Source organism: Pyxicephalus adspersus, chromosome 3 (assembly GCF_032062135.1).
Source record: "Pyxicephalus adspersus chromosome 3, UCB_Pads_2.0, whole genome shotgun sequence".
NCBI classification, from domain to species: domain Eukaryota; kingdom Metazoa; phylum Chordata; class Amphibia; order Anura; family Pyxicephalidae; genus Pyxicephalus; species Pyxicephalus adspersus.
Genome location: NC_092860.1, coordinates 22,730,533 through 22,752,332, shown reverse-complemented (window position 1 = coordinate 22,752,332; position 21,800 = coordinate 22,730,533). Strand labels below are relative to the sequence as shown.

General features: G+C 36.1%; 1 protein-coding gene across 1 annotated transcript; it reads left to right on the top strand.

The window, feature by feature from the left end:
- Nucleotides 1-2,930: 2,930 nt before the first annotated feature.
- Nucleotides 2,931-16,506, top strand: LOC140325833 (proton channel OTOP2-like). The gene is made up of 6 exons (XM_072403888.1): nt 2,931-3,297; nt 8,026-8,162; nt 9,081-9,139; nt 9,918-10,036; nt 11,474-12,333; nt 14,168-16,506. Exons 1-6 carry the CDS (start codon nt 2,931-2,933, stop codon nt 14,336-14,338), a joined length of 1,713 nt encoding a protein of 570 aa, XP_072259989.1. The 3' UTR covers nt 14,339-16,506.
- The last annotated feature ends 5,294 nt before the right edge of the window (nt 16,507-21,800 follow it).

Sequence of the window (21,800 nt, the reverse complement as noted above, 5' to 3'; positions counted from 1 at the left end):
GTAGACGTTTTAACTGATTTCAAGAATTAAATACAGGGAGGTTCAAGACTATAAGACCATATAAAAAAAGTCGATTTGGGGTGTAACAGGTAAGGCTGGAAAGTTACTGATAAATATTGTAAAAATGTCAGTAGGAGTCAGTCTAGCCTCACACTATAGGATCTGGTCTGGTCTTCAGTAGCTGGAATGCTGTTATTTGGGCTTATGCATGTTGTATATTTGACTGGTAGCATCAACTATTCAGCACTAGTTATGAATGAGCATTTATCAACTAGAACACAACAGAAGTCGTGAATTTGCTCATACATGAAACGTTCCTCCTGTACACTCCTATTTAGGTCACTCGGTGTTCATTATTTCCACTTGCAAATTGACCAGAAACCAAAAACTAGCTTAGTGTATGATACAAATAAATACAGAAAGCCTTAATTAGCCAAATTACTCCTTGACCAGGCTCCTACAGAGTACAAAGCTGATGTTTAAAAGCAACTAATTTAGATGATATGTTCTAGATATAACTAACATATATATATATATATATATATATATATATATATATATATATTTATCATTTTAATTTGATCATAAGGGTACAGAGATGTTAAATATTGTATCAAATTCGTTCTGGGAAGATCATGTATGTTGTGTTCAGTTGAGGTTTGCAAAGGTTATTTTATTGGAGTGCTATTGTTAGTGTATTTATAGTGTACAAGCTCTGAGATGCCTAAAATAATTACAATCAAGTACAAATATTTTATACCCATATTTTAAACTAGACGATTGCATGTTTTTAAATGATAGTAAATAATAAATCAATACATGTTCAATGCTTTGTTCCTGAGGATGAGGTTTTAGTTCAACTTCTGAATAAAGACAAAGGAAAAGTAAGAAGAGATCTCTCCAGGTAATGCTAGGCATACACTATATGATTAAAATTTTATTGTTTTGAGTTATTTGTGATATGGTCGACGTTTTGATCAATTTGGTCATCTAATTGATAAAAAAAAGAAATTGCATAGTTTAAGTCTGTGGCTGTATGACTGTCCCTATTGCAAGATTTCAGATTTATTCCTTTTTCACTCAAAATTTTGAATTTCCAATCACTCTGAGCCCAAATCACAATGGTCAGCAGTACAAATAGAGAGGGTGAATCTACCTAGTGGACAATACAAGAAAAGACCATCACTCCACAAATATGAAATAAACCTTCTTTAAACTTCTTTAAATAGCAAACCACCTACAGTAGATATGGAAAGAAATGCACTAGTGCCCTGATTCTTCCATTTTCTAATCAAAATATTCGGTTTAGATAAACTTTAAAGTTGAACTTTTAGTAGCCCCACATCAAGGGTAATATTTAATTTCCCCCAGAGATAAGTGTAAGAAGTGTTTGGTGAATAGTAAACCAAATAAAGTCTTGGGAAAGTTCTTTACATGCCTCTGAATAGACACAAACAAGACTATATGTACCAAACAATGCAGTGTAAATATTCTACAGTATATTATAAATCGGCCACAAGCAACAGCTGATTCTTTAAACCTAAAAAATCATATCTTATCTAAGATAAATAATATAAGATAACATTTAATTATTATAGTCTTATTCTAACACTGACCCTAAGAACTTTCACCTCTTTTATAAACTAAGCCACAGAACTGAGCAATCTAAATGGTATTTAATACATTACCTAACAGTAAATTTACATTATACAGGAGCCATAGTCTTTACTTGCTTCATATCTATTCTATCTGTGTTATTACATAAACTTTTATGCAAAGCTGCAAAATTTTGATTACTTCGAAAAAGCACGCAATAGTCCTATTCAGACTATTCAGTCATTGACCTGAAGATAGCTTTAGCTAAAGTAAACACAGCTACCTTATACAAAGTCAACATTGTATATCCTGAAAAAATCTATAGCCAGCTACACAATTACTTTCTGTAGTCTGTAAAGCTGTTATTATATAACACTTAATTCTTTTAGTAACCTGACATAAAATTTAAATAATAATAAAAGACAACTGTAATTTTGTACGGTGGGGAGGTTAAAACTTAAGGCACGTTTGTATTGCTATAGTTTGCTTGTTCATCATTTGTTACTTATCTCCTGAACTTGACGTTTATAGAGTCCTGCTATATTTATACAAAGTTTTTTAAGCCCTGATGAAGCGGGATTTAATTAACTCCTGAAATGTGATGGCTATAATGATCTGTGCCATCCAGAATACTAAATAATACATTTTTTTGTGGACTCTATAGTCATTGGTTTGATATCTCCCTTTTAAATTTCAGAGTTTTTTGTTGCATCCATACCTGCCAAAAGGACACAAGAGTGATAGAATTTTTCTTCGAGTTATAGAGTATTAACAAAAGCAAAGTATTAACAAAAGCACAAGTATTTAGTAAAATATGATTACATTAACAATAGCAGCGTACCCATGGACATTTATCCTTACCCAAACCACTGGTGTATGGCTGGGCTATTCATTTGATTTTCATTTCATTTATTTGTTTTGTTTTGAATAAAAGTTGGACAAATGTTTGATTTAAATCTGTAGGGTAACCAGCAAATATTTGTAAATCTGCAAACAGCCGATATATCACAAGTGTCTTTGAAGGTTCTCATCCATCCAGGTCATTGTATATCTAGAGGAAGTTAGACACATTCAAATAGACTTATTCTTGTAATGTTGAAGATATTTGAAAACTCAAACACCTCTATTTCTGGGCTTTGTGTCACAGCAGAAGCTAATTCTCTTACCCACTCTTTTTAAAACATAAAACTAATTTAGGCTATAAGTGGAATTCAAAAATAGTGGACTGTAAAACATTTTATAAACATGTATGATGTAGAAATAATAAAGAATAATACTAAGGAACTGGCCTTGAGCAAGAATTTGTTTTTTCATTTCTTTTCCAGGTACTGAATATGGGTGACATTGGGGCCGATGATATTTCCACAGTCATACCCACATCCTCAGAATCAGATGCTAAGTTTGAGAAAATCAGCATTGATAATTCTATACCAACTAAAGCAGTACCCTCTGTTTTGTGGAAGAAAGGAGGGCGTCTGCTCTCTGGACTTATAGGGTTAAATGTGTTGCTCATAACTAGTGTTCTTGTTAGTAGTGCTGCCTTTAGTGATATAGCAGTGGTTGAGCGAGAAGTGCTCTCTTTGCTATGTGTCCTTATGGGTCTCACGTCTTGCTGGATGATTACGTACCTTACTTGGACCTCAAGGAAGAAGAACTACAGAAACCTGAAAGATTCACATGCTGGTCCCATCTGGCTAAAAGGTAAGAAATATAACATATTTCAGAATTTTTTATAAACAATAGAATGGACATTAAAAATATTTTTATACTACATTCCAGCCATATCTCAGACTGGACAGGTCAATCAGTATAGAAGAGTCATGTTTTCTGCTAGACATAACTGTAGAATATGGGACCCTTTACAAGAGGTAAACACTTTGTTATGGAGGGACCCAACCACCACAGCTGGCACCATTAAACCACTACAATGTTTTGATATTGGCAAGTCAACTCATCTTCCCTTTGACCTAAGAAACACTATTTCTGACATCTGCAGCTTCCACTTCCCAATGGTAAAGTAAAATGTCTATATAGATTTAGCATACAGGAGATATACTGGAAAAAGGAAAGAAGGAAGTAGATTCCAATTAGAATTTTCTGAATTAAAAATGTGAGAGATTGCTGTAGTCCTGCACTCTCCGTATCATTCATAGCTTGCAGGCCTAAATGCCAGTAGCAAATAGGATTATGTGCCAGCACAAATGGAATTTTAGAGAAGTATATCTAAACCCTTAGCATGAAAAATAAACAAGTATAATTTTTTTGCAAGCAGCCAAAATACACCTACTTGGCCAATATTCAGGCAAGGTTTAGGATTCAAATATTGACGACAGATAAGTCTGGAACATTATGTTGCCGAAAAACTTTATTGGCAGTCTCATAAAACACTTCAGCCAGTTCCCTAGTTATCTATTATGACAGAACAGCCAATTCAAGGCTTCTAAAAAACAAAAAAAAACATTTTTGTTCTAAAACACAGATGCAAAGCTTCCAGTACACTGTGCCATACCAAAACTAGATATGAGATAAAATTAAATTCATGTATTTCTCTTGTGTATAGAGAGGCAGGTGAAAACATTAAATTAAATTCATTATTTTTAAAATGATTAATTAAGGTTTAAAGTTAAAAACTAGAAAACAGCTGAATCCTGAAGTTAATTTCTTTTAGAACTCTCTGATATACAGCTCTGCAGCTTGTGGTCCATAGACTATAATAGGAGAACCTGGGTGATCCAGGAAACCTAAAATAGATATGATCCAGGATTTAAAGCAGTTGCGAACTAAGAGCAAATGATGTTTAATAAATACATTCTAGGTTTGTTGAATCACCCAGGTTCCCCACACAGCTTATCTTATCCAGTCTTGGAGAGCTTTAATAAATCAGGCCCATGGTTTCCACCGCAATGTAGGGATACTGGAATGTAGTCTGGCACCTATTGTTCTTCCTATTTTGGGAGCCACATATTCAAATCTGATTCACCCTCCCAAGCCTAAATTCAGCGATAAGAGGAAATAAGATGTAATGTAATGTGAAAGTACATTTGGCAAACACAATATTCTGTACACCACTTCTTTACACTGTTTGTTATCATTTACTTATCAACCTGATTGCTTTTAGAATTTGCCTTGTTCAATTCTGGGTTTAGCTGGACTTTAACTGTACAAAGTTCATTTCCATATGTGGCTTTTTTGAAACATTCTTGTCTTTATAGTTGTCTCTGTATGACCAAATCTAGTTGAATGCTATGTTTTTTGGCCATGATCTATCTGTTAGTGATCAGCTCAGATCAGCTGTTATCTTATCTCCTATGATCGTATCAGCCTAGAAATTGTGCAACAGCTATCCATCTACTTTTTAATTGTGTAAAATATATTTAAAACGTCATAAAGGTTTTATCAGATGTTTAGTGTTTGTATGGTTGCTACTATTCACTTTTGCTGCTATGGAGGTTTATGAACTAATGAATTTATGAGCTTTGAGAATGTTTTCTAGGTTAGCTGCATAAAAGTGTTGAGCTGCCACACTGATAACGCATATGTATATTTTTTATATTAACATTTTTATTATTATTTATATACATACATATCTTTATGTACTGTGGGAATTTTTTATCCGAATAATATAAAATATTCCATATGTTTATATCCAGCCAGCAGGTATAGTTCCAGGCTAGTTTTCATGCTTCCAGGCAATTTTTAGCTGTTGAATTGAAATAAGTAGGGATGTGTGAAGATACATTTTATTCAGATTGTCAGGTTCTCTTGAAATTGCAGTTTGCTCGACTTTGCCTTGTCCCAGGAAAGTAAAAACGTCTTAAAATATAATCATGAAACGTACATACTGATTTTAATAAAGTCAATATTATAATATTTGTTTATGGCAATAAGAATCCAGACAAGCAATTAATACAAGCAGTTACCTAATGATAAAAACATTCTGACTACCACCACTAAAACTGCAGATTCCCTATGCTAAGCAAACAACGATGGGAATCCCTTTGTTTACTTTTGCAGAATCCTCTGCGGAAATTGTCACGTCCAGATTCCACAGCTGATTTTGTCATTGACAATTTCCATAATGGTGCTGCAAGAGTAAACAGGGATTACAAGGGATTCCAACCTCTGATTCATAGACACTGAAAAAATAAATGAGGACACAATTTAAGTTGTTGTCAGTATGAACCAATGAGGTTTTTCATTCTGAGAAAATAATTAAGCCTGAACTGTGATTGGTCACTATAGGTGTTCTTAAGCCGCATACACATGTGCAATTCTTGTCGTTGGAAAGGATCTTTCAAGATCCTTTCCAACGATAAGAACCGCAAGATGCATGAACGAGTGCTGTACATACAGCACCGTTCTGCTCTATGGAGAGGGGAGGGGGAGAGGGACGGAGTGACACCCTGTTGCGCGCTCTCCCCCTTCCCTTGCATTAGGATCGCTCGTCGTTCATCATTCGTAGATCCGCCAGGACGGATCCACGGATGATGAACGACGTGGGCTGTTCACACGCCAGATTCTCACCCGATATCCGGCCGATGGCGATTATCGGGCGAGAAAAATTTGACGTGTGTACGTAGCTTTACTCCAATTATATAAGAGACTGATATGCTTGGCCTGATTGAAGCAGAGATAAGAGCTGTGGATGATCTTTGTCTGATAGCTGAACTCATCTAAATACTTCTTCTCATAATACAACTTTTTCTGGCTATTTAGTGACCTTACCATTGGTACAGAGCATCAGCAGCACCCAGTTATGTAGTGTTGAGGTGCAGGGGATCAGCAGCACCCAGTTATATAGTGTTGGGGTACAGGGTTTCAGCAGTACTCAGTTATATAGTGTTGAGGTGCAGGGGATCAGCAGCACACAGTTATATAGTGTTGGGGTACAGGGTTTCAGCAGTACTCAGTTATATAGTGTTGAGGTGCAGGGGATCAGCAGCACACAGTTATATAGTGTTGGGGTACAGGGTTTCAGCAGTACTCAGTTATATAGTGTTGAGGTGCAGGGGATCAGCAGCACACAGTTATATAGTGTTGGGGTACAGGGTTTCAGCAGTACTCAGTTATATAGTGTTGAGGTGCAGGGGATCAGCAGCACACAGTTATATAGTGTGGGGGTACAGGGTATAAGCAGCAATCAGTTATAAAGTGTTGGGTACAGGGGATCAGCAGCACCCAGTTATAAAGTGTTGGGGTAATGGGTTTCAGCAGCACTCAGTTACATAGTGTTGGGTACAGGGTTTCAGCAGTACCCAGTTAGATAGCATTGGGGTACAGGGTTTCAGCATCACTCAGTTATTTAGTGTTGGGGTACATGGGATCAGTAGCCCCCAGGTATATAGCGTTAGGGTACAGAGTATCAGCAGCACTCTTATAAAGCGTTGGGGAACAAGGATCTAGCAACATTCAGTTATTAATTGTTGGGGTACTGGGCATTAGCAGCACCCAGGTATAGTGTTGGGGTACAGGGGGTCAGCAGCACCCAGCTACCTACAAATTCAGCAGCAGCACCCAGGTTGTGGTACAGGGGATCAGTGGGACTCCTAGGGCTAACAAGGCTGTAATAAATGCAGTCGGAAACTAGTATGCAGACCATCTGCTGTAACTTGCCTGTTAGAAAAATATTTTCTTGATGTCTGCCCATCATTGGTAATATCTTTATATGACATTGGGTATGTCATTGATATCTGCCTGTCCTTATTTATATCTGCATGTCCTTGATATTTACAGGTGATTAGTAATATATACCTGTTCCTGGTAATATTTCAATGGCATTATTTCTGCCTGTCATTGGTGATATCTGCCTCCTCTTATCTTCATATCACTGATATCTGCTAACTGTTGATAACAACTGCCTGTGGATTATAATATCTGCATGACATTGATATCTTCCTGTTGCTGATCTTCAGGTCACTGATATCTACCTGGTGGTAATAAGTAGTGTTGGTCGAATATCTCACTATTCGATTCAACAGCTATTCGTCTAATACGTCTAATTCGAACGCCATTAAAGTCAATAGGGGGAAAATTCGGGTTATTTTTCTGGACTGTGTAGAACTGCAAGAGCAATCAGGGGAGCAGAGCTGACAGCTCCGCTCCCCTGATTGCTCTTGCAGCCCTTCACTAACTGTATGTGTTCTTGGATAGAGTTTCTCTATCTAAGAACACAGGTATTAAAAGTCTGATAAAAAATGTAACAGTAGCATTTTCTAGTTTAAAATAGGTAAACTTTACATTACTATAGACAATATTTATTACACACCAATAATTAAAAAAAGAATATAAAACAACATTTATATTGAGAAATTATGGATTATTAAGCACAATGCCATATACAATACCATATACATATAAAATGCAGATGTTGTTTGTATGTAATTACAAAAAACTAAAATGTTCATATTTTATCATTTTATTTTCTATTAGTGGGTCTGGCCGTCTTTGGAGTCTGTACTTTAGTTCTGGATGTGCTGAAGATTGGAAAATCATCCAGTTTGGTACACTGTGAATCTCCAATCAAAATTGTTTTCCCAGTCTTCCAGGGAGTGTTTGTTGTCATACAGGTCAGATACAGCAATTAAATGGGGTATACTGCGCCTAAATGGGGTGGATTGTTAATAATGGGGCACATATAATTGGATTATTAGCTATAGGGGGGTTAGGGTGGAGGTTACCTTTGGCGGAAGGGTCTTTAAGATTCAGAAACATCTGGGTCACATAGTCTGTTAATGTTACAATGTTATATGTTACTTAAGTCTGCTAGTAGCTTGTTTTTGGTCTTGTGATCTCGTGTAGAAAGTTATATCTCAGTATTGTTGTCAAGTTTTTTTTTAAAAAAAGCTACAGCTTATAAACAAAGTCATGTGATTTCCATTCATGACTAACATAGTGAATACACTTTTCTTTAGTTTATAAAAAGACCAAGGTTCTAATCATTTCTCAATATATCCAAATCTAATCTAAACTGGTTCTATTTATAAAACAGGCAATCCGACATTTCCTCAAACTTTTCACTAATAGATATTAATTAATGTCATTGAAACACATAGGCCTGGAAGAGTCCCATGAGATAATGGGCCTGATTTAATAAAGCTCTCCAAGACTGGAGAGGATAGACTATCATGGGTGGACCTGGGTGATCCAGCAAACCAGAAATTGATTTCATCAAATCATTTTCTAATATTTGACAAATGTTTTTAATCCGGGGCTAGATTTTTTCCAGGTTTGCTGGATCACCCAGGTTCACCCATTTGTCCATTTTCTCTGGTCTTTCAGAGCTTTGATAAATCAAGCCCAATGTTTGAGTGAACGTCTTATACCCTGTTATATAAATAAAGCCCTTTAGGTTGCTATCCAATCACAGGTCCAGTGTTTCCTTTTGTTCTGGCTATCAAGAATACACATCTCCACAGATATTGTGGTCTTTCACAATGAGGATCTGCTTTTTTTAATGTATATGTATCTATTTTCCTAATTCGCAGACATACTTTCTCTGGGTGACCAGTAAAGACTGTGTTCAGATTCACATGAATTTATCTAGGTAAGACCATGAAGACATAAATGTTTAGTGCTGCATGTTTTCTATATTTATTTAAAGTTTCAACAAAGAAATATACATATACATTGCTCAGGGTTTAGAACATACAATATTTTGTTTCCAAAGAAGATGTCAGAATATCAACTTGATATTCCAAGGACTAACACATAATTCGATGTCTGCATGTCTACATCTCAGAGACAGATTGATCACATTGAAGAGGCAATATAAGGATAACTACTCAGAGGCTCTAATTATCCTCTTCTATGGACAAATCCTGTTCCATTGGAAATAGTCTATTGCATTGCTTTTGTCCCAGTGCAGGTCAGTAACTGGATATGTACATATGGATGGCCTTTTAGACGCCATGCTCACTTTTTCTTTTTTCAGTTTATAAGTAGGAAATAAATGTAAAAGTAGCAAATGAAATGTATCTCAAGCCCGTTTTTGTATTTTAGTGTTGTATAAAATAGAGCAGTCAGCTGGGGGTACAGTGGGGAGATTTCCTAATTTGTCTTGGACAGAAACTGTTTGTAATTATGGTGCAGACCTATTATTATTGTTTTTGTGAGATGGTAAGGATCCTGAATTTCTGTCGAGTTGTTACTATTTTCTCTACCATGCTGTCCTAATAAGAAGTGAGATTAAATTTTTTCAACTGGTTCAGAGACAGCATTAAAATTTCACAGAAGTATCAAATCTTTTAAAATAAACAACTGCCAGATGTTGATCAAATTTCTTCGTAACTAAATTTTTAATTTGATTATTACCTGTGTTGTAGGTGTGGCCTTATGCTGACTCTAAGTACTAACCTATCAATATGGATGGCTGCTGTGACTGATGAATCGCTTCATCAGACTCCAAGTGATGGAAGTTCTGGTGGACACAGAATGTGGAGAGGTAAGAACAAATATTACAAATATTACACAGAACAAGAGAAATTCTGAATATGCTAAACTACAACAAAGCCTTTTAAAGATAGGTATTGGAAGCAGAACCACATGTATTACCAATCCCATCCAACTAGGTACATTTTCCTGAAGTTTAGGTGCCTTAGATGCAGCCCAGGAAAATCAATTTCCTGCCAAAAAATTCATATAAAATGAGCCATTTGACTCATTAAACAATTTCAGGCCTGGAACGAGTGTTTAACCTCACAATATAAACATGCCCTGAGTACTTCTTCTCTTTCATATTTGCTCTTATGGGGCCTTAAGATCTCCACCATGTAAAAAAATGGGAAGGTGCATTTACTGTACCATTTGTGTGAACCTTTGCCTGATATCTAAAGTTGTTTGTATGTATACTTGTATGAAACGCTATTAGAGATTGCTGGAGCCATTTTTGGGTTTAGTTTCCATATCTGTGGTCTCATGCATGCAAAGTCATTAGAGCCCACAAACTGTAGGTACAGCCCTGGAGATACCAACCGTTACATTGATCCAGCACCACCACACACTCACAATGGAATTTAGACACAAGTAGTTTCCGAGTTCAGGACATCCAACATACAGACAATTCCTGCATACAAACGGGATTACCTGCTCGTTTGTGTGCAGGACAGAGGCTTGATAGGGGGGAGGGGGCGGTTTTCATTACATGCAGAAGAACTCTTTTGCTTAACACAGCTCAGCAACATCTTGTAACTCTTTAATGGCCAAGACAAACTCTGCAGTTGTTTCTTTTTGCATACCAAAGCACAGCTTGCTTAATGAATGTCTAGGCTAGATTTATGTGATTTGTTTGTGATTAACTCACAGTGAGGAATTTATACAGTAACTGACACCACGCCTAATAACATGTTGAGACAAACATCTGTCCTAATTGCATTTATTAAAATATTGTACCTGTTCCGACTTACATACAAATTCAACTTAAGAAAAAACCTACAGTCCTTATCTCGAATGTAACCCAGGGAATACCTGTACTTAAAACTGACAGCCACATAAAAGATCAGGATGAAATAAATTGTATCATTGAATACAGATATTTCTACTATGGCTGATTCATGTTTTCCCTACATTGACATTCTATATAAATTCTAAACCTCATAAATGAAAAAAGCGGGCAGCTTAACTATAAAAAAATCAAAAAGTGGGGAGCCTAACTTAGGTTCAAGTATTTCCAAATATTATACAAGTTTTGAATCGAATAAGGAAGGGTTAGAACCATGTTCAAGATTTTTTACCGGGTGCCACCAAGGTCTTAGCATGTTGTAAGCTGTGGCACTTTGAATGTACACAATTTTGTATCTGTGTTTATAACGTCAGATATAAAAATTATTTCCTATCTCATAAGCCTATGTGTACCTAACACAATTTTCCCAATTTGTTGCAGCTGGTGGTGGATCTGATGGATGTGGCTGTGATACCGCTGTTTGTAAAACTTTTCAGACTGGATATTACTATTTATACCCCTTCAATATTGAGTACAGCCTGTTTGCCTCAGCCCTGTCTTATGTGATGTGGAAAAATGTGGGTCGTGTCATGAATCATGACTCTCACTCCACACATCATTCTCTACATCTGCCAAGGCTCTTTTTAGGACTTGTCTGTGGATTAGGGGTTCTTGTAGCTGGTTTGGCTGTATTTATAATTTATGAAATTGATATAACTTCACCTAAGAACAAGGAGCAAGCTCTACAAATGTTCTATATTTTCAACATTGTGGCACTCAGTCTCATGTCTCTTAGCTCTCTTGCTGGTAGTATAACCTTCAGACTAGACAAGAGGGATGGAGACAAGCACAAGAACCCTACACGTAGCCTAGATGTTGGCCTGCTCATAATAGCCGCTCTGGGCAAATACATTATATCGTATTTTTCAATTATAGCAATTATTGCCAAGTCTGCAGAAAAACTCATGGATGTTCTAAATTTGGTGTATTCATTACTAATGATTGTCCAGCACACACTTCAAAATATCTTTATAATTGAGGGACTTCACAGAGAGCCAATTCACGATGGACATGCAGATCATCACAACACAGTGGAGTATAATGCTGGACATGAAGTTTACATCAACACAGTGGCTACAGCTTCCCAGGGCAATCATTTTGGTGGTGATCATGGGCACGAAGTTGACACAAACCATCATATTGGGTCTTTGCCACACTCTGATTCAAGGGGAAATCACATTGACTGGAGGAGGAAGATTATAAAGGAGCTCTCTTTATTCCTGCTGCTTTCCAACATCATTGTAAGTTAGATCTCTTTGCATTTCATACAATATCGTTTCTTATGTCCTGAACACACTGTCAATTCACAAAATCACATTATTTTATATATATTTGTTAATTATTGTTATTTGTCACATCACAATAATCAACACATGAAAAAAATACCTAACTGGTGGAGAATAACATGAATTTTTTAAAGGCTCCCTCATAATCCGATATCTAATCTCCACCTGGAATTTATCCTTTTTCCTTAATAGAAACAGACCTTTAAAGCCCAGATCTATGGTTTCTTCTCATTTGTCTCCTACCCCACTTCCCTTGCAGCATGCTTCTGCCCTATATTACATACTTTTTTATACTTTTCACTCGTGGGTACTGGTAATGCATTCATTGACTGGTGATTGTCAAGGGTGATGCCTCGAAATGTAGAATTTCTATTTGCAGTGCTCTAACAGCAGAATCACTGTATAGGATTTATGTTGAGTTTAAACTAAAATGGGGGAAAGGGAGAAGTTTTTTTTTATACTGTTATACTACCTCCTGTGCTTCTAAAAATAGAGGGTTTTCCTTTTTTTCAGCTGTAATTTCCAAAGATCTACCGGACAATGAAACAAAAATATGATTCTGTAATCAGCCGTTCATGTATCTCTCCACTCTTCCCATCTCTGTCTACCATAGTGACCTAAAAAGGTTATTTTGTGGTACTTGCTATGAATTTACATTTGTTTGTCGACAGCAAACCCTTCAGGCTAACTAATTCAGCTACAGCTGAATTCTGATTGTTCAGTGACTCCTATAAGCTACAAAACCCAGTTTTCCTTACACACTTTTTAAAGTGCACATTCTGGAATCCCCCTACCGCCACCATGGTAGTAGGATTGTAGGACAGTGCAGGGCCAACACCAGGCCATGTGTGAAGGGATCAAGAGCTCTGCAGAAGTAAAGGTTGTTTTTTATTTTTTCTGGAAGTTTCTGCCTCTTTAGGCAATTATAGATACTCAGAAAATCTTCCCTTTATTCCACATCCCTTTAAACTAGACTGGATTGCTTATCATTTCCAATGTCAAATTACTTGAATTGTACATGCATTCTGAATTGTTTCACAATTTTTTTACTAACACCCTTTATGTCCTGGTTTTCATCCCCAATATTCTACCTCAATAATTTATTTGTATGGATTGTGTTACCACCTTCATGCAAGCTTTTTGGCCTCTCAACTAAAATTGCATATTCCTGACTGTCTATCTTCTTTGCTTTGCACAAACTTTTTTTTATAGATACATAGTAAAATACAAAGGCAGACTTCAGCTGAAGCTAAGCCGAAGTCTATATTGTTCAGCAAAGTAAACAAGTGTGGGCACTTGCCAAAGCTTGTGGCCATCCCAGATAACTACCGCTCAATAGGAAAGTTCACTCCTAAGGCTAGGTACACAAGTGCAATAATTATCATTTGAAAACAAACGATCAATGAATATTCCTGATTATTTTGAATGATCGTATTGTGCACAATTCTGTACATGCTGTAATGATGCGATCGTTCAAATATAATCCACCAATAATGTACACACGCTAGATACGATCGTTCAAGCGATGCAGGAAGTGACATGTACAGGAGATCACAGAACAATCCAGGATCACTGAATAACCATACACACAATAAATTACGAACAATCGTTGCCCAATCAGATCCGACGGGACTAGTCCAGTAGTTGAGAATCTGTACACAGTGGGCAGTGGCAGGTATTTTTACCTATTGTTGTCTATATTTTACTTTGCACAGCATTAAAGAAGATGATGCCTTATCAATTAAAAAATATAATAATATTTATTATATTATTGTTTTTTATCTTTTAGTTCTGGATCATGCCTGCCTTTGGAGCACGTCCTGAGTTTGACAATGACCGTGAGCTAAACTTCTACGGGAACTCAATGTGGAAGGCTATTGTCAACTTTGGCCTTCCCTTTGGGATCTTCTACAGAATGCATGCTGTTGCCAGCCTTCTGGAAGTATATGTTATATCATGACCCCAATGGAATATATTTCTATTATTATCCTAATGATCTTCATGATCATCATTTTAGAAAAGGAAACATCTGGCTTTAGATGACACCATTAAATGTGCCATGTTATGTTCCCTAACATCAGTTACATGGGAAATTAAAAGATTGACTAAATATCCCATGATTTCACCTACCTCTGATATTGTGTTTCACCATTGTCTAGTTATAGTTTGAAGAAGACAATTTGTCTCTCATGAAAGCAGATTTTATCCTTGGGATGTCTAAAAACATTTATTTTTTGTCAAATAGGCCAAAGGTCTGTTACTCATGCCTTGAAAAGGCAGTAAGGTAACATCCAGAAACGCTATTTTATTTTTACCAGTTAGTTTTTTTGGAGATAATTGAAAAGAGTGACCACCTTATATATATACATGTCATAATCTTTTCTGCTAATTTGTAAATACTATTTGCTAGATGTTTGTAAAGCAATGGAATAAAACATTTCATGAAGAATGGAGAGGGGACTTGGAAAGTACTTCCGACAACATAACCCCACTGCCGTCATATTAGATCACAGCCCTTTTCTTAGGCTATATTTTGGATAGCATGAGAAAGGGTTAAAATATGAAAAATAAAAATGCTTAGCATAGAGCTGTTCTTTCTGCAACTAACAAAGCTCCCACTAATAACCTTCCACTATCATCATGGCCACCCTCCCCTATGTGCCCCTTGAGCACAACTAAGCTGGCCTAGGGGAGAAAAAAGTACAGATCCAATCTTGAGTACAGATGTGGAACATGTACAACTGTGAAAGACTGAAGGCTTGCTTTAAAGTATCCACATCATGCAAATGAAAGTATGCATATTTTCTACAGATCCAGTAAAAGCACTATACATCAGGCCATCCTTCACCTCTACATTCACTCACTCTATTTATTCACTCTCTCTCTTTAAGCATTAAAACAATAAACAAAATATAAACAACCTGTCTATATTTGTAAGCTGTTACTTTCCTAAATAGAGGGTGTCAGGTGTGACCACTAAAATTTGCAGAGTCACACAAAGGCTGACCATTTCTGTGTGTTGAGATACACTAAAATAAATGGTCTGTAAAGCACCTGAATTCATATATTGGAACATTTTGCAAATTACTCTGAACACTAAGCTGGAATCATCATTGGTGTCATAAATTCTGCTTTTATCTATCTGCAGTTTGATTGACTTCATAATAGTAATATCATATGATATAATATGGTTCCTCACTGGCCAATAGTAATGTCTAGGAGGTCCAGAAGTTAACTTCAACAGCCATATCAGAGCCTTTGTTGTCAGAACAGATTAGGATTTGGCTAAAAAATCAGAAATTAAGGGGTTGGTTTACGTGTTTGCATAATTTACCAGCTTTTTTTTAAACTAACAAAATATCCTCAAAGTAGACAATTTGTGTTGCAGTAACCACCTTTTATTTGTAGCTGTCCCTCACTATAATTCCTTTCTTCCACTAGATGTCGCCAGCTCCAAGTTTAATGACAGCAGATGGCTGTTTAAAAGTTGTAGTTACTTCATTTTTCTTTTTCAATATAGCAGCCTATGTTTTTTTATTAAATTCCATAGTATTTTATTACCATTTTATTGAGAGTTTTCAAATATAGAGAGCAGACAAACTACAGTTTTGTATAAATGTATTTCAGCACTGGTTCTTATTACTAGTCCTGATAAAGTTTTTATTACCAGTTTCTAAATTGTTTCCTTAAAAATCAATGCTCCAATACATTGTAATATAGTCAGCAAATTCTGTTTGATAACACAAAATTGGAAGCTTTATGTGTACACCTTTCCTGTTTATCTCAGATGTATTTCTCTTGTTCCATGTAGAGTTATCTTATGACAAGTGGAGTTGCGGGACTTTAAAAAGATCTGGCACAGTGCAAAACATCGAAAGTTTTCATGTGCACTTATAATATGACCAGCATACTGTGAACCAGTTTCCTTGTGTAACCTTTGTACCCTAAGTCTGTAAGAACTTGGTTTCATGTTAATAAATACTATGTTATAGTTATTATGTCTATATATGAAAATAAATGCTAAATCCATAAATGCTATGTTGCATGTAATATGTTGAAGTGTTAACAATATGTGATTAAACATACAATTTGGAACAAAAAAGTGGTTCAGTAATGGAATGATGGTAATGTCCCTTGTAATAAAAAGTGTATTGAGCATCAAAATGTTTCCTTTATTTTAAAAAAAATGTAGTAATGGTTATCAACCCTGGTGAGCCTTAATTATGTTTCTGCTAGGCAGATTCACCATCCAAATTTATACAAAATGAGGAACATTGTCTCCAGTAAAGAAAGTAATGGGAAATCAAAGTTTGAATTGTCCCCTGAACAGTAATAAGGTCAATAGGGTCAACTGTCTAAAAGAGAATTGGAAAAAATTCCTGTTGCTTTTACCAAAAAAGGAAAATCCGCCCAAAATGAATAAAAAGAAAACTTTACTCCTGCTCTTTGAAATGCATTAAAAAAGGCAGGTTCACAATTTCTAACATAAAAAGGCTATAGGAAAGTTTGTTTTTAGAAATCCTAAACAACTCCTTTAAATAACAGTTATGAATAGCTTCAAAAAGTTTTTATGTAGGCTTAAAGAAGTGCACTAAAATACATACATTCGGCAAATTCTGTGTACCCAAATCTGCTACTCATTCCACCATTACTTAGATAAGCAAGGCTTTAACTCAGAATCAGAATCATACAGTAACTGTACCTGGTTTCCTTGGAATGTTCATGAGCTTCAAGGATCAACAGATCAAGAAGTCACAAATACATTAGGTACAATGAAACTACAGGGTGGAGGGGAAAATTCCATACATTTACACCAACAAATATGCAAACCTATAAAATTTAGAAGGAAATTTTTACCTCCTAGGTTGCAGAAATTAGCATAGATGATAAGAACATTGTATCAAATTATTTGGTCAGCAGAAGGGTCCCACGTGTGGTTTTTTGTTCATAACCCATCACACCAGCAGCAGAATCACCTAGTAGAGCCTTCTTCCTAACCTAAAATGTAATTAAACCTGGTTGACTGACAGGTCCACTTTGGCCATTTTGATTGGCTGTGCCAGGATGATGTAACTTACGTGCAGGCTTGCAGGAGTTAATTTATCCTGGAACATGCAAGAGAAGCCAGGACTCCCAGCTCAGCTTTGATTTCCAAAACCCAGAGCGATCAGGCAGGTAAGATGCATTATTGCAGATGGGACATCTCTTGTCTTTTTCTGCAATAATGACCTGCCTGATCATACAAACCTAAAAGTGGGACTTTAGTTCTAGTTTATTAAGAGCCTTATTATCAACAAAAGAATTGTTGTTCTTGTCCCCTGCAGTACATTTTATTTTCTGCCACAAGGTGTCCTCAGGTTTTCAGGTAAAGGGCACCCAGCGTCAGCTGGAAGACTTAAGAAATAACTGCAGGGTGTCAAGGGCCCACCCAGTGATGGGTGGTATAGATTAATAATGTAGAAAGCACTGGCATCACATTAGCCCAGCTCTTCAATATTCAGGGCCACCCACTTTCCTCAGGAAAAAATCAGAACAAGAAGACCCTGTCGGTGGCCTAAAGATTTTTTAAAAATAAATTAATATACACAGTAGAGTGATGGGATCTCTGGAGGGGGAACGTTGGAGTCAGGGTCTGATCTTGGATAAAGGCTTCAACCTTGAAGTGGCTCAATTGCTAAAATAAAGCTACAATAAAAGGTTGGCTGCAAAGAAGACATGGGATCTCCAAAAATCAAACTGCACACTAAACAGCCTTTAAAATCTTATGAGAATGTCATAATCTTGATGCCATGCTACACTCATCAGTAGTGAATTGAGAGTTGGTGGAAATTTTTAGGGTGGAACAATCCACGGTTTATTTGGTATGGACAATGCAGGACTTTTTGAAAGTTTGATTGTCACAGGATGGCTCATTCCTTATGCATGACATTTCCATTTTATCTCTGTGTTCTGTAAGTTTGTGGGAGGGGAGGGTATGTGCTCAGGACTATTCATCTGGATTTAGGCTAGTACATATGCCACTAGGTGAGGTTTGGATGAGTATGAATCTGTGTGTCCTCATCTGTGGGTGTAAGGGTTTTCCAGGTTTGCTTGCCTCATATGGATTAATGGGCTCTTCTATATGTATTGGGGTGCAAAGAGGGCAGATAATTAACCTAATAGCATACAGCTTGGTATCCTGCCTGTGGGATGTGTTGGAGCAAGATAGTGCTGGAGATTTGCAGGGTCACAGCGTTGGACAGACATAGTACCAATTTATGCAGGTGTCAAGGACATGGGGCTTCATTCCTTGTGAGACCTGATTAAGGATATCAAAATGGATTTTGTGAGGCTGCCTTGGCAGTTTATGGGACTGCTTATTGTTTGGTCATACACAATGGCTTGTATGTCTTACACATGTGCAATATTTGTTGTTGCAAAACGAACAATTGACAACCGTTCAACGATTATGCACGATTATTTTGAGCGGTCATATAGTGCACGATTCTGTACATGCTGTAACAATACAATCGTTCAAATATAATCCACTAATAATGTACACACATGGAAAACAGGAAGATGGCCAGGTTAGGTCTCTGGTAGAGATGCTTGGAACATAAAAATGCCATATCAGACCAATTCCAACTGGAATCACCAAAAATGAGTCAAAATTCATATATTTTTTTTCAAAAAGAGTTAAAATGCTTATTTTGGTTAAAAAATCACCAGGAATGCTTTAGCCAATTTTAGGAATTTTGCACAGCAAATTTTGATGCCACAATGGGGAAAAATGCCTGTGTAACTGGTTATTATCTGATGTGATTTCACTTGCCTGTGTAACTTGTTATTATCTGATGTGATTTCACTTTTTTTTAATCCTATATGTACCTATAGAATGTGAATTCTGTCCCTAACTAGCAGTAGCACAACTTAGCACCTTGGCGCCACCTGACCCTTTTAATTTTCTTTTTTAACTCCACTCTGTCCTTGATTAGCAGTAGCAGAAATGGGGCCATTGGATGCACTTCTTCTATCTCTCTTTTTTTGTTAATTCCTAATTTTCCCTGTTAGCTGTTCCAAGCAGTCCCTGTCTCATTGGCAAAGTAAAACAAAATTGCACCTTGTCTAGCCATGCTATATGGACATCAACCCTCTGTAGAAGATAGATAGGCTTGCTGATGTGGTCACCTGTCATTGAATGACTTTCCCACGCATGGGATATCTAAAAATGGATTTTACATTGCATTGCTCAGCTTTTGAGTTTTGATCCAAAGTTGGAATGGCTAAAATCTGAGTCAAAATCAACTCCAAGCAGAACTATCCAACTACATCTAGTGACTGGTGAATAAAAGGAGTACAGGGGGATTTGTACTTTATGCGGGGTGAAAGGGTGATAAAGGGAAAACACAGTGTGACTGCATGGATAGCATACACTTTACTCAAGAGCTTTTGGAAAGACAATACAATCTTCACCTGCTATATCCAAATACAAGTAGAAGCCACGTCACTGGTTCCAAATTTAGCTGTCACTGATATCACCATCCAGAAGGCAGCAGTCCACCTTTCAATGAAGTCAACTACATTTGTACGTAAGAGGTTCAGCTGCCCTTTCCCAGGCTAATGACAGCTCAATCCCAGGCTCAAAAACAGCTCACTTTGTTCTTGAATATACAACATACATGACACTGGGCACTCCATATTTTAATTTTTACTTGAAAGGTCCTTTTTGTCATACACAGTGACACACGTAAGTACCCTGGCTTTACGTAATCCTATGAAGACATAAGTGTTGCAAGACAGGGTGTGAGTTTGTACAGCAAATATCTCGGATTATACAAATATCGAATGTTCTGCTAAATAAACTGTTCTTCTCTTTTCCTGTTTACAGATCATCAATAAGCACCGAAAGTCACACAATAGCCAAAATCTCTCTGCAAACAGGGCAAGGAAAGTCTCAAACACTCTGGATTGACTGTTAGTGGAGCGTGAGAGCAAAATATCCGAACAGTTGTTTATTCAAAAGATGATTAATTATTTGTTTGTAAAAGCAAAATTTATTATACCCTTTTATCAGGGCTGAATTATCTTTACAGTTTGATATTTTGTTTGCAACATTGACTTGTTTTATTTATTTGGTAATATTAAGCAGGTTTTTCTCTATATGCCCTCTTCAAACTGATTGGCTGTCACAGCCTATATTTGGTTTGAAGTGACTGAAATAAGGCTTTGGATTGTGATTTTATTTGTTGGATGGTAATAACATTATTGTATTATTGGTATTATGTTATTAGTATCAAAATTTTTAGTGTCCAAAATCGTTTACATATTAGGTTACACTGCCAATTCTCTATTTACCACATGTACATACCAAACAAAACCAAATAGGAACATTAAAGGCAGAACAAATCACCAGAAATATATTAAAACGATTCTCTCAATTTATTATAACAATTCTAAAAAACAACAACAGGTAATTAAAAAGCTCCCATATCATTTTAGTGTTTTGTATGTATCTCAATTCTTGCTTGACGCGTTTCACAGGCAAAAACTGCTTCTTCAATAGATTAATTGAGATCTAAATACATACATGGTGCAAACACATATATAATACATCAATAATAATCAATATCAATTTTTAACAATGATATATTATATCTTCATTTCTACTTACATGTTAAAAATTAGTTTTACGTCTTATTTTAACAGCCTCCTTAACATTTATTGGAATTGATACAGTATTATTAGCCATTACTGATTGTCCATTTAATTATAAAAATAAAATTAATATTGCTTTTATCTTTCGGTAACATTATGACAGCCATGACTTTGTCGAAGGAAAACTATGGACATTGTCATGACCTTATGGTTTTGTTACACTAGGTCAAATCTGTATATTTATCACTAATTCCTAACTAATCCTATCTTAAGACTCTTAGCTGAGCATATAACATAATTAAAAGTAAAAAAAAATTATCAATGTAAATCTTCAGATAATTATCAAGCAAAGGTCTTACTTGTAAGGCTCCTGTTGTCATAAAAAGTTTTGCTGTCACCATGACTTAATACTTTGGGTTTTACTAGATGTGGTCATCTGAGATTTGTATGTTATAAGTAGTGTCTCATAGGCTATTCATAAGCGATATCTTTTATTAATTAGATAAATAATTAGGTGTTTTGTTTTAAAAGAATAACATGTGGTATGTTTGATCACATTTTATTTTTGAGTGTAGATCTGTGTTTGGCCAAAAATTATCTCTTTCAGAAAAAAACTTTCTAAGGTTAGTTTCAGACATTCCATCTCTTACTTTAAGGTCATGGCTCCATTCCTGATCTCAAATTCAAATTAAACATATTGCGTTCCTAAACCCTATTTACACCTTTAAAGTATTTAAATATTTAAATCACATTCCCTTATCTGTTCTCTTCCCAAGACTTTACAAATT